The sequence below is a fragment of the Nannospalax galili genome, unplaced genomic scaffold (genome assembly GCF_000622305.1).
Source record: "Nannospalax galili isolate Female #2095 unplaced genomic scaffold, S.galili_v1.0 scaffold413, whole genome shotgun sequence".
Classification (NCBI taxonomy): domain Eukaryota; kingdom Metazoa; phylum Chordata; class Mammalia; order Rodentia; family Spalacidae; genus Nannospalax; species Nannospalax galili.
In genome coordinates this window covers 1,922,038-1,939,460 of record NW_008333889.1, presented here as the reverse complement: position 1 = coordinate 1,939,460, position 17,423 = coordinate 1,922,038, and the positions used below count along the sequence as shown (strand labels likewise).

Here is a 17,423-nt window from a genome sequence, read left to right as displayed (position 1 = left end):
ATATATATATATATATATATATATATGTGTATATATCTCCCAGTCTTTCCACACAATGAACATGCATTAATGTGGTTTAAATTTTAAATAATCTTCAAGATATTTTGAAGATTAGTCTATACAAAATAAAAAAATGAAAATGTTTAATCAAAACTAGAATCATGGGGCTAGAGAGACAGCTCAGTAGTTAAGAGCACAGCAACCACTGTAACTCCAGTTCCAGTGAATCTGACGTCCCCTTCTGTCCTCCAAGGGCATTGTGCACATATCTACATGGAGGCTAAACACTCATACACATAAAGCAAAAATAAAAATAAATTTAAAAACTAGTTGAGATAATATTCAGTCCTTAGCTGGCCCTAATCCAGCATAGCTGCTCCTCTGACAGGAATCTTTGTGTTGTAGTTTGTGGAGACAGACTGACCAGGAATATTTACTTTTTCTCTGTTTCAAACGTCTACTACAAGATTAGTAAATTGCTTCTTAAAGAACATAGACCCAAGGAACAAAGAACAAGAATGGAAGCACAAGCAGCAAGAGATCAAAAATGGAAATCGGATACTGAATGATGACACAACAATCAGACTCAAGTAGGTGGAGTCCTAAGTCATTGGGAAAAACACCACAAAGTTTTCAAAAGTCTTAGGAATTGGAGGCACCCCAACCCCTATTAATCAATTCAAATATCGGACTAAAAACAAAAGGGTTAACTGAAAATTCAGGAAGCAGTTAGATCCTAAATTGCTTTTCCCAGTAGAGAGAGCTTAGCAAGTGTCCCACTAGACTCTAGCAGACGACAGTGTGTCTACTTTTTGAAGAATGTTAAGATCAGAGGGTAAGTACTAAGGAACACCAGAGTAGAGATGCAAATATACTTATGTTTTTTAAGACAGTGAGTGCTAAAACTTCTCATGTCCTTGCTCCTCCTAGACTGATAAACATTATCCATCAAAACAGGAAACTAGAATATTCTATTCTGGGGAACTAACCAGCCTAAGGGATAAAGCAGAAACATATTGACACTGGAGAATTGCCAAAACAAATGACTCATCATCAAGGTCACAGCAAAATAAAATTCAAGTCCCCTACCCACATGGTCAGAGTTGCTAACTGTCTAAATCCTCCTCTCATAATTATGATCAGCCACCAAGGATTACCAGACATCCAGACATCCTAGGCAACTTCTAAAATGATCAAAACAAAGCAAGCAGAAGGAAAGAAACTTGGAAAAAGCAGAGGGATGACAATTTCAGAAAATATTCATATATTGATGCTGGAGTGATGGCTTAATAGTTAGGAGTACTTGCTGGCCAGGTGGTGGTGCATGCCTTTAATTTTGAGAGGCAAAGTCAGAGGCAGGCTGATATCTGTGAAACTGAGGCCAGCCTGGTACACATAGCAATTTCCAGGCCAGCTGGGGCTGCAGGGAGACACTGCCTCAAAAAAGAAAAAAAAAAAAAAAGAGTTCTTGTTGCTCTTCCAGAGGACCTCAGTTAAGTTCCAACATCCAAGTCAGGTGGCTTACAACTGCTTCTAACTCCAGGTCCAGAAGATCAAATGCCCTTTTCTGGCCTGTGCAGGTACCCTCACATATGTGGGTACACACACACCCCTAATAGTATTATTCTTCTAAATGGGCATAGTTACTGCTGCTAAGTTCTTTATAGCTACAGATTAGTGCATCTTTCAAACATCATCAGAGAAGCTTCTCTTTGCAGACGGTGATTGATGCAAAGACGTGGGCAACATACAGAGACTAAGCTCTAAATGGGACAGCTATAGCATAGCTGCCTTGAAGGCTCAAGGATTATTGTAGAAGAGGAGGCAGAAAGACTGCAAAAGTGAGAGGTAGTCAGTGTCTGCCTCAAAACAGTGTTTGCCAGATGTGACAGGGCCATTGCACCCATGAACTCACAGTGGCTGTGACTGCATACACCTGCATAAGATGAAGCCACACAAAATCCCAGCATGGATGAGGAAGGGTTCAAGAAGTCCCACCCTAGCTGAAAACTTATTGGCAATTGATGGCTTCTGGGGAAGGGAGAAGTCAGTTTTCTTCAGGGATACAGCCCCTGAGAGGTTATCCATGCTCCAGTAGCAGTCTTGCACAGTCAGGCAGCACTAAGTGGATTCAGTGAGTTTAAAAAAAAGAACACACAAAGATGGTTTGGAAAAGTGGAGGCAGGGGCATGTAGAAGAATTGGAAGGAAGGGAATGGGGCATGTATTGTTCAAAACATTACATGCATGTGTAAGATTCTCAATAAAAATAATAGATATAAAAGATATAAAAGGTTTTTAGTAGATATAAAAGATTTAGAAAACTGGTGAGGTTTGTGTTGATTTTGGATAAGTGCATAGAAAGCTAGGAACATAGGAACTCACAGAAACAGTATAAACAGTGGAACGCAGAGGCTGGGGTGGGAAGAAGAGGATAAAGGACTATGGTTTCAGTTAGGAAGAATAAGATGCCAGAGATCTACTGCACAACACACTGACTGTATTTAGTGGCAACAAATTGCATATTACAAAGTAGTTGAGAGCAAACTTCTACTGTTCTCATTCCAATAAAAAAAAAAAATGAATGTTTGTGGCAATGTATGTTAACGAGCTTCATTCATTCTGCATTGCACCTTCAGAGCATCATTCTGTACCTTATAAATATGTAATTAAAACTTCAATTTATAATACAGTCTAAAAAGAAAACTGAGCAAATGTGGGAAAATGTAAAGTAGGAAAAGAAAAAATAATTATAGTATAATTTATGACTTAACACGAATAACTCTCATAACAAAATGAAGACTCTGCCAGGCATGGTGGCACACACCTTTAATCTCAGCATTTGGGAGGCAGAAGCAGGCAGATCTCTGTGAGCCAAGGCCAGGCTGGTCTACATAGGGTGTTACAGGCCAGTCAGGACTATATAGTAAGACCCTGTCTCAAATAATAATAATAGTTTATTGTTGATATAACCATAATTTTAAAACATCCATACTTATTATCAAAAAGACTTTTAAAAATACAAGTGTTCAACAGTGGGCATGAAAGTTGGTTATGCCTAAAATTTTGACACAATAAAATTAGTAGGGGGCTGAGGAGATTGATCAGTGGGTAAAACACTGACACATAAATGTGAAGATGAGAGTTCAATTCTCAATAAATGCTGGGTGGGCCTGGTGGCCTGCCTGTGATCCCAGCACTAGGGAGGCAGAGAATCCCCAGAGCAAGCTGGCCAGCTAAACTAGATGATCAGGGAATTCTAGGTTCATGTAAGAGACCCTGCCTCAATATATCAGGTGGAGAATATTAAAGGAGGACACTAGATATCGATCTCTGGCCTCCACATACACATATACACTTGTGTGCACCACATATACACACCTATAAAAAGTTAGTAACTTTTAGATTTAACAAGTTGAAGGGGCTGAAGTTGTTACTCCTGTGAGAATAGGAGATTCTATTTTTCATTTCATGACTTGTAGGATTCTTTGTCTCACATATGTGAATTTTTAAAAGCGATAGGATTATCGGAATTGTCACAGGGAGATCACTTTATTTAAGTTGTTTGTCATGTCCTATTGAATGTCTGTTACGTGTCTTTGGTCAGAACAGCAAATAGCATCATTTAAGTATGAGAAAAGGAGACACAGTGGGCCTCCACGATTTGCAAAGATCACTGCATAGAACTAAGCCTGAAAGATAAACAACCCTGATGAGCTCCATCGTCCTACGTGCTTCTTCTGTTTTCTCCAGCTGTGAGATATATTTATGACTTGTAATTCTTTTATTTGTTCATTTTTGAATTCCAAGAAAGGCACACCTTAAAGAAAACAATTACCCAAAATAACCTTCTATCACAAGTGTTAACAAATGCCTTAACTTATCCTGAAAAATGTGACAGATTGCTTTACATGTATGCAGTCACAGAAAGCTGTAGCATATGTTGTATAGCCTGTAAATGTACATAACCCATCAATAAATCATTGTGGACATTTAATGAATCAAAACATTCCTTTACTCTTTTATCATCCACATATTTCAACATATTTCTCAAATGTAACATACTTGCTCTAAGCCTTTTATTACCTATTTTCAGTTTTTTTATTGGTGTGTGTGTGTGTGTGTGTGTGTGTGTGTGTGTGATGTGTGTGTGTGATATGTGTGTCCAGGCACATGCAAGCTGGGGCCCACATGTGGAGAGCAGATGACAACTTTGTAGAGCTAGTTCTTTGTAGAGTTGGTTTTCTAATTCCACCTTTCCATGGGCTCCAAGGATCAAACTCAGGTCACCAGGCTTGTACAGCAAGGACTCTTACCCACTGAGCCATCTCACTGACCCTGGTTATCTATTTAGGGATTTAATCTCATCCAGTTTTTCAACCATTTGTCAATTAGCTACTCCATATGTTTCTGTACATTGCAGAACTATTTGCCTTCTCTTTGTCCCCTTTGAAATTTCTGTGGTCTGCTTTCTTCTATGGTGAGAAATCTAACCCTTTTTTCTCATCTCCTCAGCTTGGAAAATGTATAGACAGTGGACTGGTTCTATCACTAGTGGGTGCCTCCAAAGGAAATGATTTTCCCCTCCCTCTTCATGGTCTTTCACCACCTCAAGGACAGAAAGTTCCATCCTTCCTGATGCCCCTAGTATCTTCTCTCCAAGTTAGTACTAAGCTAGTTACAAGAGATGATGTTTGGTCAGAACTTTTTATGACTGTCCCATGACCCTAAGGCCTCTCAGCCTGAAACTGGGTATATATACTGCTGATCAGCTTTGCTCCATCAGCCAAACTGTCTTCAGTTCAGGAGAATGAATTTTGCACAGTCTGGCACTACTAGGGAGCTTTATTCTCCATAAAGCTGGTATTTGCTCAAACCCATTCAGTTCCCTATGTGCATACCTTCTTCATCAGAACCCCTAGGGCCCAGGGGTGGGGTGCATGACGGGTAAGATTCCAGCACTGAACCCCACCCTGTGCTGCCAACAATTACTATAACATTAAGATCTGCTGAAGGCCAAATCAGTTCCTGAAGGGAAACTCCTTCCAGCAAAGCCTGTCCTAACTCAGTTAACCTACAAGGCAAACATTGATTCACTGCCCACAATAGTGTTAAAAATGGCTCCACTGTATTTGTCTGTTGCTGGTCTCATGAGTGTGCCCTGGGGATTTCAGACAATACACTAGTGCTAAAGTTGCAACTGGAATCTCTTACCCAGTCAGTTGGACTCTGATTCTGTTCTGGCATCTGGCCCAGCATATCAAAATTGTGGTTTTGCAGCCCATTTTGGAAGCTGCTTCACTAAGCCATGTGACAACTCTAAAAGTTGTCTGGCAGCAGCAGATTTCATCAGATTGCGAACTTGAGAGCCCTCAAGTTGGCTATTTTTGTATTGATGCCTCTTTTCCCCTAATCATTAGCAGAAGGTGAGAGGGCTGTAGTTGGAACACACCTCACACCCACTACACAGTTGTGTTTCTGTCTCTGAGCCCTCATAATTCTTCTGGCTCTGTACATTTACCCTCTTGCATAAAAACTTTCTCTTGAGAAAACTCTAGTAAGAGTCTTGGTAAATTCCACTAACTTACCATACAGGAGTATATGACGTGGCTATGATTTGCGAGAAAGATTTAAGAATCTCAGTTTATTTACTGATTATAACATTAGGAGAAGCCAATGAAATGAAATGACTGACCACAGCCATCTGGAGGTCCCCTTGGAACTTGTACAGGGCATGTGACACGTGCTAAAGAAATATGATAGGTATAAGACATGGATGATTTCCAACTGAGAAGTGACAAATTAGTATACTGTGTCAAACGATGATAACTCAATTTAATGCTCTCCTGCATCCACTGTTCTTTTGTTGTTGTTGTTGTTGTTGTTGTTGTTGTTGTTTGTTTTGCTTGGTTATTTGGTCGGTTGGTTGTTTTGAGACAGGTTCTCCCTGTAGGCCCAGCTGCCCTGGAACTCACTATGTGTAGATTAGGCTAGCCTCCATCTCACAGAGATCTGCCTGCCTCTGCCTCCTGAGTGCTAGGACTAAACATGTATGCCACCACACCCAGCTGAGTTCACTGTTCTTATGAAAGGTTTAAAACCACACCCATACAACCGTTACTGAATGCCCACTTGTCGATCAACCACATGGTAGGCAATGAGAGATGCAAAAGATTTCTCATATTCCTTGATTTAAAAACACTTGTAATCTAATTAGTGACTGAAAATCAGGGTGCATTGAACAAATATAAAACAAAAGCAAGTTCAGAGAAAAATGTGCTAAAGGGACATAAAGATGACTGACTCCTAACATGCTGTGACCTAGAGATTGAGTGAGTAATAAGACAAAAAGGGAAAGTTCTAATCTTCATGATAGTGTTTCTCAAGAAGTTAGAATATAAATATTGGGGCCTTGTTCATAAAAAGAGGAAAAATTCTTTAGACTGCTGACAGAGAATAAAGAAAGGGAGTGAGTGGCTACAGATAAATCTTATACAAGAGATGATAGACATCAGAGCAGAGGCCTTCAAACTGAGGTAGGCAAAAATAAAACAGAAGAAAGATTTTAGTCACAAAAAAATGAAAGCATTTAGTTCAAGTTTCTATGTGATTCCTCTCTGGGTAAAGACTCATGCATGAGTAAACACCAAATATCAGTAGCTACTCAGCAAGACTCAGAAAATTCTACTTCACTTGGTCCCCAGCACCACAATAAGTGCAGTACCATGGTGACACTCATGAACAGTAACCTTGAATATGAACGCAGCATCAGTGTTATTTGGTTCTTGACTGGCATCTGTTGACTGAAAGACATTTATGACATCACAGTATGAAGTATAATTACACAGACCCACAGTTGAAAGAAGATGGCATTATCAATTCTCAATGAACTCTCTCTAGGAAGGTTGATGTTCCATTTTAGTAAAACCCTTTTAGAAAAAGTTAACATGTTGTTTTCATTGTAGGTGGCCCAGTGATCATCCCACAAATATTCCTCTAAAAAATGTAAACATCAGATTTTGAGCTATTTTTTGATAACTTATAGAACTTGTAATATTGAATTCATTGGTAAAGTTGCTTAATTTTGAGAAATTCAGGAAAAATATTTAAAGGGATGCTTAAACAACACATAGCTCTGTTTCTTTCACCTCTGTTCTGCTTACCTGCAACTCTAGGTAACACTAACCCCTCTTGTTCTGATTGATTACTTGCCATTGCTTTGTCCCCCCTCCCACACAGAGAGTCCACAAAGATTGCATAATGCCTACAAACACCTCCAGAGAGAAACCCGATTTTGAGAAAATTTCAGAATGAGTTTTATAACTTCTTTAAATTTGGGGATGGAGAGATAGGAGAGTGCTTGTTGAACACAAAGTATTCGGACCTGAGTTCAGAACCCAGCACTCAAATAAGTCAGGCACCTGTAATGCCAGAACCACGGGAGGTAGAACCAGGAGGGTCATCAGAATCTGATGTCTGCCGACCTACTTCCAGAGTCAATGAGAGACCCTGTCTCAAAAGCATAAAGCAGACAGTGAGAGAGCAGGACACCTGATGTCCTCCTCCAGCCTCTTATTTATACACACAGGTGCACATACCTATCCATACACATGTACATACACCACACTCAAACACATACATACACATTCACACATGCACACCCACACAAATTTAATTTCATTTATTAAGTTAAACTGCTTTCTATTAACAGTTTATGAGACTTATTCAACCTTAATCAATAGGAAAGTAAACAAATACCTAACTTTTGTAGTTGTGGAAATTTAAATCAAGACCTTATCCCTTTCAAGCCCTTTTCTTTCTCTTGAGATGATGGCTGGTATTTCCCATGCTCCCCCATGTCTGTCCTTCCTATAAACTTTTCTGGCACCAAAGGACTACAGGGCATCTAGAATGCAATTCTCCACCCCTCCTCAGAGCCAATGGTCACAAGCCTGTCCTCTGTTCCCACTTGCAGCATCCAGGTGGAATTTAAAATAGAATGAATAGAGACCCAGTTATGTAAAAAGTCACCTCTGGTCTTCTGTTCTATCGTGGGAGTTAAGACCAGCTGGGGTGCTGTTGGTATCAGTTTCCAGTGCATAAGTCTCTGTGATCTGCAGCAGAAATTCTTACAAGAGGGCCCTTAGAAGTCTCGTTCTCTGATGGGCTGCCAGAGGCAGAGTCCAAGGCATATCTGTGCAGGCAGACTTTTTACTGAGTTCCCAGGGACTGAGAGAAAACTACCAAAAGGAACAGCCTCCATTGGGTTCTACATCTAGTAATCTACAACTGTCTTAGGTGGGAGGTGGTATTTATTGGCAGTTAGCAATTTATTTGGCTCCATTGCCTAAGCTGATCAGAGATGACCACAGTCACAGATGCTAGATGAGGGAGAGAGAGAGAGAGAGAGAGAGAGAGACAGAGAGAGAGAGACAGACAGAGAGAGCCCTTGAAATGAATGCAGTCCAGTTGAAATCTGGTTCTTCCTCCTAAATCTCCTTCCCAGAGGGATAGCTTGAAATGCCTCCCTCTCTACTAATTAAACAAGTTCAAGCACACACCGTCTCTATGGAATCAAGACGTTACATATGCTTCAGTCACCTGTGCAGACTTGGAGTCACATTAACAGCATTAATCAAATGTGGGGGTAGCTGAGCTCAGATTATGAGATGGCATATTAGTTCCTATTTCTTGAACAAGTAATGGCATGGCTTTAAAATATTTTAGGACCGTTGGTATGGTTCTGTGGTAGAGCACTTGTCTAGCATTTCTGAGAACCTCAGTTTGATCACCTGCAATCCCTCCCCCTTCAGACAACATTTTATAGAAATGGGTGTCTTCACCTGAGAAAGGTGTCATAGCATAGTGAGCACCAGGCCATATCTCATTTGTCAGTTAATATTTTGTCTTCCTTCCATATTACACAATCAAAACCATTAAATAAGAAAAGAAACTCCTGGAAAAGAAATATTTTAAAATTTGTAGATGGGTATATGCTTTGAATAAACTTATCTTTTCCATTATTTTTCTAATCTAGAGAGCATCAATGTTTATTAGTAAGTGTAGAAAGATGAGCTACCTTATATTAATAGATACAGCTTTGATTGAGTGATTTCCTCCATTTCATAATCCAACACATAAAATATCTGTAACTTCTTTTATTTTCCCAATAAAATTTCATTTGATCTGACAATATTATGACAAATGATAACTTGACCATTTAAAAATATTCCTGTGATTAAAAATAATGCATATTCATTGAATTTCAAACACAAACATGATGGTAAAAATATAAGATGCCTGTGTCCCACCCCAGCAGGTCTTAGACACAAGCCTGTGAAAGAGGAGACTTTCTTCCTTTTTAGAGGAAAACTCCAGTAAGAGAGTTCAGTCTCACAGATAGTTTTTGATTACTTTACAGATGGGAAAACGGATTCATTGTTCAAATGGGTTCCCAAAATTATCATTACTGCTTAGAGCACCAGTCAGCCCAGTTCCTTCCACTGCTCTTCCCAGCCCATAAACTCCACAGGCAGCAATGAGAGGGAAATAAAGATACCTCCTTGCAAAATGTGACCTGCCTCAGAGACATTCACTTCCCAGAGAGCTCCTTAGGGGAAGTCTCCAGTGTGGGATTTGTTCATGTTAGAAACAAACAACTTTCGATGGAGATGGTATGTGCTTGACGCAAGGAACCCAGGGACACAAGGAGAAATTTACACCCAACAACCTACCAATCTGGGATTTGATGAGAACAAAAAGCCAGTGGTAGTTTTGAGTGAGGTTGTGTGGCAGACAGAACGGGCTGTCCAAAATAAGGCAGGACTGCCTACTGACTCTATGATGACTTAGCAGAGGAATCTCAAGCGAACATCCTAATCTTCCCCAAATAATTGCCCTGTCTATAAAATTAGTATAAATTGTAAGTATTGAAAGAGGTAGAAAAAGAAGAGACAGAGATAGAGGGCTTACTGGGCTCAATGAGTGAAGCCTGATGACCTGAGTTAGAATCTGGTGACCTACAAAGTAGAGTTTACAGTGCCTGACACAAAATGGGCACTCACTTTTCTGCTCACTGAATGACAAACTTACTTCTTCAGCTGGGTGAACTAATGGAAATATGTCTGCTTCGCTATAGAAGTACACACAGAACACCCCTCAAGGCCTGAGACCATGTGAAAGAGATGCAGGACCTAGAATTCTGTGTTAGATTTCAAGATGTTTGAAATGAACTGGAATGGTTTGGAATCAGTGGACTGATTCCCACAATAGTATACTCTGCTGTTTCCCCTGAGTCTTTAGCTGGATGCCAGCGCGGCATTTGGAGGACCCTTCCCTGCAGACCCATCTTCCTATATTTGTTCATGGCATCTTCCTGTATTTGTTCATGGCACCCTATATTCCCCACATGTATTGTATCGTACTGTAACTGCTGCTCTACTGGTCTGTTTTGCCATGTATATTATGTGTTCTACAACCACGTGACTCAGTGCTATTCTCACATTTTAATACAGCATGGTCTCAATATATATTTTTAATAAAAGAAATCAAACAATCTCTTTGAAACCTTTACCACAGTTGGCCCTAAAATCCAGTGTAAGAGACTGATGTTCTCCACAGTCTCCTCCCATTCCAAGACTGCACCCGTTCCAGTTTCCTTTACAAGAAGGCTGTGTCTCTAGTTCCAGCATTTAGATCATTTAGGTATCTGCTCAGGATGTTCCACATCACATTACTCCACTCAATACATTGTGCCTAACAAGAGGATCTGGTGCACTGGGTACAACATAACAGGGGTACAACAATGAATGCAACATGGTGCCCTCTTGGAGAAGCTCACAAGATAAAATGAGCTTGGATGAATGCTCTGATTTTCAGAGAGGTCATTAACCATTAGTCAAAATATTTCTGAATCAGTAACCATACGCTGTCATCAACTTGATCCTCTAAAAACTACAATGTGGCTTTAGGACCTGGTACACAGTGTACAAGCAATAAATATTTGCTGGAAAAAAAAAGTGAATGGGACAGGATGCTAGTTTCAGTGAGCTGTTACTGATCAAGGCTGATGCTGAGGGTTAGAAGCAGCAAATGCCATCAAAGCCTTCTCATGAGTTAGGCTGATTGGGGGCAACTGCTGACATGATACTTCCACCTGGAGAGTTTATTAATGTTCCAGAAGTCCGCCCGGAGCAGGTGATGCTTTTCAGAAACATTTCTGAAAATGTTTCTGTAATGTAAGTAAGTGGGGTAGGCCTTTCTGATGCCACTGCTAAGCATATTCTGAGTGCCTTCAGAGAGTTTTTGAAGACAAAACACTGGCTAACTAACCTTCCAAAACTATCTGTGCCAGAACACTTGCTGCTTCTAAGTTGCTTTTGGCCAAAGCATAAGCTGGCAATACCATTTACTGAAAATCTCCATTACCCATAGTCTGAAATTTATTTTGCTTTAGATTTGTATGGCTGGCTATTTTTTACACTTGGGAAAGGGGGTCTTTCTAAATTTCCACTGCACTGAGCACATAGTTGGTACAGAATACAATGTTTTTGCATTCCTTATTGTTCCTTATTGTTTCCTTACTGTTGTTTTCAATGGGCAGCCCTGTGCAAAGTCTCCCTGAGGATGACTGTGGGTCTGAAGAGGTTAGAGCTAACCCCTATCTAGTCTAGAATTTGACAGACAGCTCTCAGCATTTCTCTGCCATTTTTGCTTAGGATGAATGGTACTCTCAAAGGTTGCAGGAAATAAGACAAAAGGAAAAAAGCAATCGCAGAACCCAATTAAAATATGATAGATTTGATATCACACTAAAACAGCACATGCCTAAATCATGAAGAACATAAGCCGTATAGCTCCGGGTCCGTTCTTTCTCCTGGAAAAGGGACCTCAAGCTGGGTGTTGGAAGGTCAGGGTTTTTTGGTACCAACTTTGACTTTAAAAAGATAATTCGCCTGGGAGATGAAGGACAAGAAAGAGGGGAGGGGTGAGTTTTCCAGTCACTCTACTCAGAGGGTAAATCCAGAAGTGACTGGGTGGGTGAGACTCAAACTTCTAACAAAGCCACATCTTCACCCAGGATGCTAAGACATCACTCCCTTACTCTTTGGGTTCACCCAATCAGGCAGTGCCTGCTCTAAGGGCGCCGGGACAGGAGGAAACGTTGTGAGACTCCCGGGTCTGATCAAACTGTCAGACAGGGTCAGCCCAGGAGTCCCCCCCACCCCACCCCCCACCCCCGTAGAGCCCACTGTTAGCCAATGAGAGACTGATGTTTCAGGATGATGAGCTGCGGGTCTGCTGCTGGGCCAATCAGGAGCCAGGCGCGGTCAGGGGGAGGAGAAGCAAAGAGAAGCCCAGGCGATGGAGACACCGAGACATCAACAGAAGTTTCTCACCTTGGAATGCAAGAGACGCTCCCACATCTCCTGCACATCTCCCACTCCGCGAAGAACTCCAGGCCACTCTCTCCACCTCGTACTAGGGGACTGCTGAGAGTCTTTGCCATTGCTGCCCTTCTCTTTAATGTGATCTGCCAGGAGAAAGAGGGCAAGGGTCAACTGGGTCCTAGGAAACTGACCTCTGGCCCTGGGGGCCGAGAGAGGAGAGAGAGAGAGAGAGAGAGAGAGAGAGAGAGAGAGAGAGAGAGACAGACAGACAGACAGACAGACAGACAGACAGAAGTGGCTGGGCCTGGGGGACTCCATGCGTGGGCCATGGACAGAGCTGCGCTCCTGGCACTGCCTCGCTTGTGCGCGCTGTGGGCTGCGGTGCTCGCGCTGTTCCCTTGCGGAGCCCAGGGCAACTGGATGTGAGTATGGGTACTGAGAAGCATGTGCGGCTAAAGGAATGACCAGGGTCTGGGAACTTTACACTCAGGCCAGGGGGAAAAGGGACTGCGGACCTAATTTGAGGAAAAGCTTATGGGATTGGGGAGGAGTGCAGGAGATAGGCTTACTGCAGGGGCTCGGTGTCTCACAGGTGGTTGGGCATCGCCTCCTTCGGGGTTCCTGAGAAGCTGGGCTGCGCCAGCTTGCCACTAAACAGCCGCCAGAAGGAGCTGTGCAAGAGGAAACCTTACCTGCTGCCCAGCATCCGCGAGGGCGCCAGGCTGGGCATTCAGGAGTGCAGGAGCCAGTTCCGACACGAGAGATGGAACTGCAAGGTCGCCACACCCGCCGCAGCCCCGCCGGACACCGGTCCCCTCTTTGGCTATGAGTTGAGCAGTGGTGAGTCCCGGGAACCCTTGGGGTTGGAGGAAAGTAGAAGGCGACAACTTTTCTGCCAGAGCCTTCCAGAGAGCGAATAGCGCTCGCATAGTCCCGCGCTCTCTAATTCGGGGTATGGGGGCCAGACCCGCGGGCGCAGGTACGGTCCTGGAGAGGGACTCCCCCAGTCCAGACGGACGCAGGGGCGCGGGGGGGGGGGGCTGCAGCTCTTCATCCTTCCCGCGGCTCCCCCCAGAATTGCAGGAAAACTGTGAGTCCGCTACCCGGTCGACCCCTCGGACCCCGGGGAGCCCAGCTCCATGGGTGACCAGCTGGACAAACACGAGCTCTGCAGCCAGGAACGCTGTCGCTGCATCTGCTTTGATTTAAGCAGGTCTGTGGCCACAAGGAGCTCCGGACAAGTGGCTAATTGAAGCACAGCCCCAGGTTTTATTGACCTCTTGGAGCGCCAGGTTTGCTGCACCCTGGTGACTTTAAAGGAACTGTCACCTGAGCCCGACTTCTTTTGCCTCCTCCTGTTTTCTGTTCCCTCCATCTCTCCCAGACTGGGCACGCTCCCCGCGGTGTGCGAAGGTGCAGTGAATTAAAGTTCTTTTTACACGTGCATGGTGACTTAGCGACGATAAAGGTAACAGGAGTTAGGATGCTTCCTGGGATATCAGCAGAGACAAAGAATTTTAGGCCTGGGGCGTTGAAAAACACGTTGTCGTTTTTCTCATTCGTTTCGGTTCTCACTGCACCTTTGACCCTTCCCTACTCAGTCTCTGCACTCACCGCCTCAAAGCAGCAGTGAGTTTTGGCCCTCACGTACTTCTGAAGGATCCCTGGTCTAAAGAGGAAGGAAAAGGAAAAGAAAAAGAAAGAAAAATGAGAGACAGAAATGATGTGTCCTTCACAGTTGCTGAAACGCAGAAGCTTTTGCTGCCGGAAAGGTTTATTGGACAACCGGCGTGAAGCTGTTTCTATTCCAATCTAAACATCTGGAAAGAAAAAAGTCGCCTGCTGAGTCCCTTCTAGTCTATTTTATGAATGTCCTAATGGAACTTTAATTTACAAAGATTTTTAACTCCAACTGTACTGCAGGACTGCAAATGAAGCTATTTCAAAATAGGCTGCTGCCCCACAGCAATTCGGTTTTTGCAAGTTAGGTTTCAGTTATCTTATTTCATTACTTAGAAGACTGTAAGAGATTAGCTATACTATGTAAAATGCTGTTTCATATTAATAGCAGTGATTGTTAATCACAATAGTCCCTTTTTAAAAACGTCTTTAATGTGAAAGTAATACTTATCTACTAATTTCTTGATCATTGCTTAATTTTAGTTTGTGTTCTAGCATGTGTTACCTATTTTTTAAAAAAAAAAGCCTCACTTTTCAACTTGTATTTTGTGAGTGCAGCATACTCTTCAAAAGATAAGGAATGTTTTACTTTTTTATTACATGTATGCTATCCATGCAGAGTTTACATTCAACTTATACTAAGAAACTATTACTGTCTATGAAGCACAAAAGCTAGGTACTAGTGCATTCGCAGATTTAAAAGACAAGCGTGAATTGTATTAGGTGAGAATAAAGTGTGACATTACAGTATATGACAGTCCCCTGATGTAGAATTCTGAAAAGTAATGCTGCTTTGTTTTTAAAGGCTAGAACAGCAGATTTTCCTTTCTAAATATGTACTCCTTACAGCATCCATTGTAAGCACTTGAAAAATTGCCTCCCTGGTAAGAGGATGTGTAAGAAGCTCTGTTCTGAACATAAACAGAAAATGATGTGGCTCTGTAACTCATAGACTTGTGTTTCTCTTTTTCCTAGGCACCAAGGAGACAGCATTCATTTATGCTGTGATGGCTGCAGGCCTGGTGCACTCTGTGACTAGGTCGTGCAGTGCAGGAAACATGACAGAATGCTCCTGCGATACCACCTTACAGAATGGTGGCTCAGCAAGTGAAGGCTGGCATTGGGGGGGATGCTCTGATGATGTCCAGTACGGCATGTGGTTCAGCAGAAAGTTCCTAGATTTCCCCATCAGAAATACCACAGAAAAAGAAAGCAAAGTATTGCTGGCCATGAACCTACACAACAATGAAGCTGGACGGCAGGTATGTACTAGAAAATGGAGTAAAACTCCAGTGTCATTAAGTAAACAATCCTAGGGTTAATGCTTCTGGATGAATTCATACAGGTGATTTAAAAGCCAAACACTGGCAATACAAGAAATAGACATGTATATATTCCTTCATGAGTGTGTATTGACCACAACGGTTTAGTTTGGGCAATACCTCTGATATGAGTTAAATCTTGGAGTAGAGTGTAGTAGTATTTGTATACTTAGTGTATCTAGAACATTAGCTATGAAATAATAGATATGTGTCTGTTGTTTAATTGGTTCTACCCCCGTACCTGGTTACTGGCACTACCACTATAGGATTTTTGGTATCATTGTTTAATGGGACTGAATCTAGTGTAATTCTCCCCAATATTTTGATTATTATTCTAAATTCACTTTTTAGTAGGCAATAACTCTTAAACATGCTGTAAGTTTTGTCCTTATTTTCTCTAAAAAACTTTCTTAGAAAATACACAATCAATATTTTTGTAAAGCAAAAAATTTTATGGAAAATACTTATTTTTATTTAAGTTCAGTTAAAAAATCCATAAGCATAAAGCTATAGCTCTATTAAATGTATGGGTATTTTAAAATATAATTATATTAAGGATGGGTTGAGGGGAGGTGAATGTAAAGGGGTACAACCTACTGAACTCCTTTATGAATTCTGAGTTTTCACATTGCTTTCTTACAAAGGAATATGTCTAGCTTAACTTAGCTTTTATATATTTACATTTCTGAATATTGATACAATAAAGATTGGGTTCCACAACACCATTGAATTAGTTGACAATTCATAGTAACTTTCCTAAAAGACTGTAACATTTTTATGAACACATATTTTCTATATCAAAATAAACTTTTCAAGACAGACGTATCTACATGTATTATATATTACTGCAAATTTCCAACAATCTGTAAAGGTCCGCAGTACTCACTGCCATGTGCCACAGTCTCCTGAAGTAAATTCAAACAAGTATTAACATCTCTCAGGAATAGTTAAAGTATATGTTGCATTTGTTTTTACATTTTTGGCAAGTGAATAATGGGGCTCATTCAGAATTGTTGGAAGCTCCAGCCAATTTTCTTTATTTAACTGCCCTACTTTAAAATACAAAAACGTCAGTAAATATATCACTGTAATTCTTCAAGTTCACATTTCAGTTTTCAATTCGAGTATTTAATTCAAAAAAAGCAAAATAAAAAACAAGAAAATCAATAAATAGTTGTCCTTTTTCTCTATTTTTGTTCAGAAGTTTCATAAGTTATTTTATACCACTAACATAACTCTTGTTTAGCACTGCAGTTAGGCACCCACCTCTTTCCTTTAAGGCTTTTCACTAAAAAAAGAAGAATGAGATGTTGACTTAAATATTATCCAATAAAGGAATAATTATTATTTCCAACATATTAATATAAAATAGGTTAAATGCAAGCAGCCTATGTCCTTTTAAACTCTAGAGTTAAATTAGAGAGAAATGTCAAAATACATCAAATCAATATATTAAAAAAGAAACAGACATTTATTATTAATATGAAATTTAAATCTTCTTTAGCCATTCTTTAAACAATCTAATGGTGATTTTTTTTTAATAAACTAGAAAACCAAAATTCAGACGTTCATCTCATGGTTGGTTCTCTTAAATAAGTCAAAGTTGTGTCTGGGCTATGAAAGACCATAAAACATTTACACTAAATAAAATGTGTTTTTATTAGTAACATTGAGTAGCCATTCAGTTTTATTTTATCTTGTATGTTTTCCAAATCGGTAATAATATTTGCCTCTTTCATTATTAACATTGATCCTAAAGTGTTATTTGTATTCTGATTTTATTCCACATCAATTTTAATCCACTATTTGATAGAAAACTGTCCTCATTTTACATATATTTTGCTATTTTTCTTTGTTGGTAGAAAATAATTCAGCCTATACATAGGTATTCATTTTGTGAAAATTTCAAGTTTCCTCATTGAATCTTTTTTTCCCCCTCACATTGTTCTAGGTGGGAGCTTAAAATATTACAAAACATTTACCTGGTTATTTTGAGAGTGAAATACTGATGTTTTTCTTGGTCTTTTTTTTAT

General features: G+C 40.7%; 1 protein-coding gene across 1 annotated transcript in view; it reads left to right on the top strand.

The window, feature by feature from the left end:
• The first annotated feature begins 12,423 nt into the window (after positions 1–12,423).
• The window catches only part of Wnt16 (Wnt family member 16), a 10,789-nt gene continuing 5,789 nt past the window's right edge, over positions 12,424–17,423 (top strand). Inside the window, exons 1-3 of the mRNA XM_008828882.2 lie at positions 12,424–12,810; positions 12,981–13,228; positions 15,044–15,330. Of these exons, the coding sequence (XP_008827104.1) occupies positions 12,716–12,810; positions 12,981–13,228; positions 15,044–15,330 (630 nt within the window). The 5' untranslated portion in view covers positions 12,424–12,715. The remainder of the gene's footprint in view (positions 12,811–12,980; positions 13,229–15,043; positions 15,331–17,423) is intronic.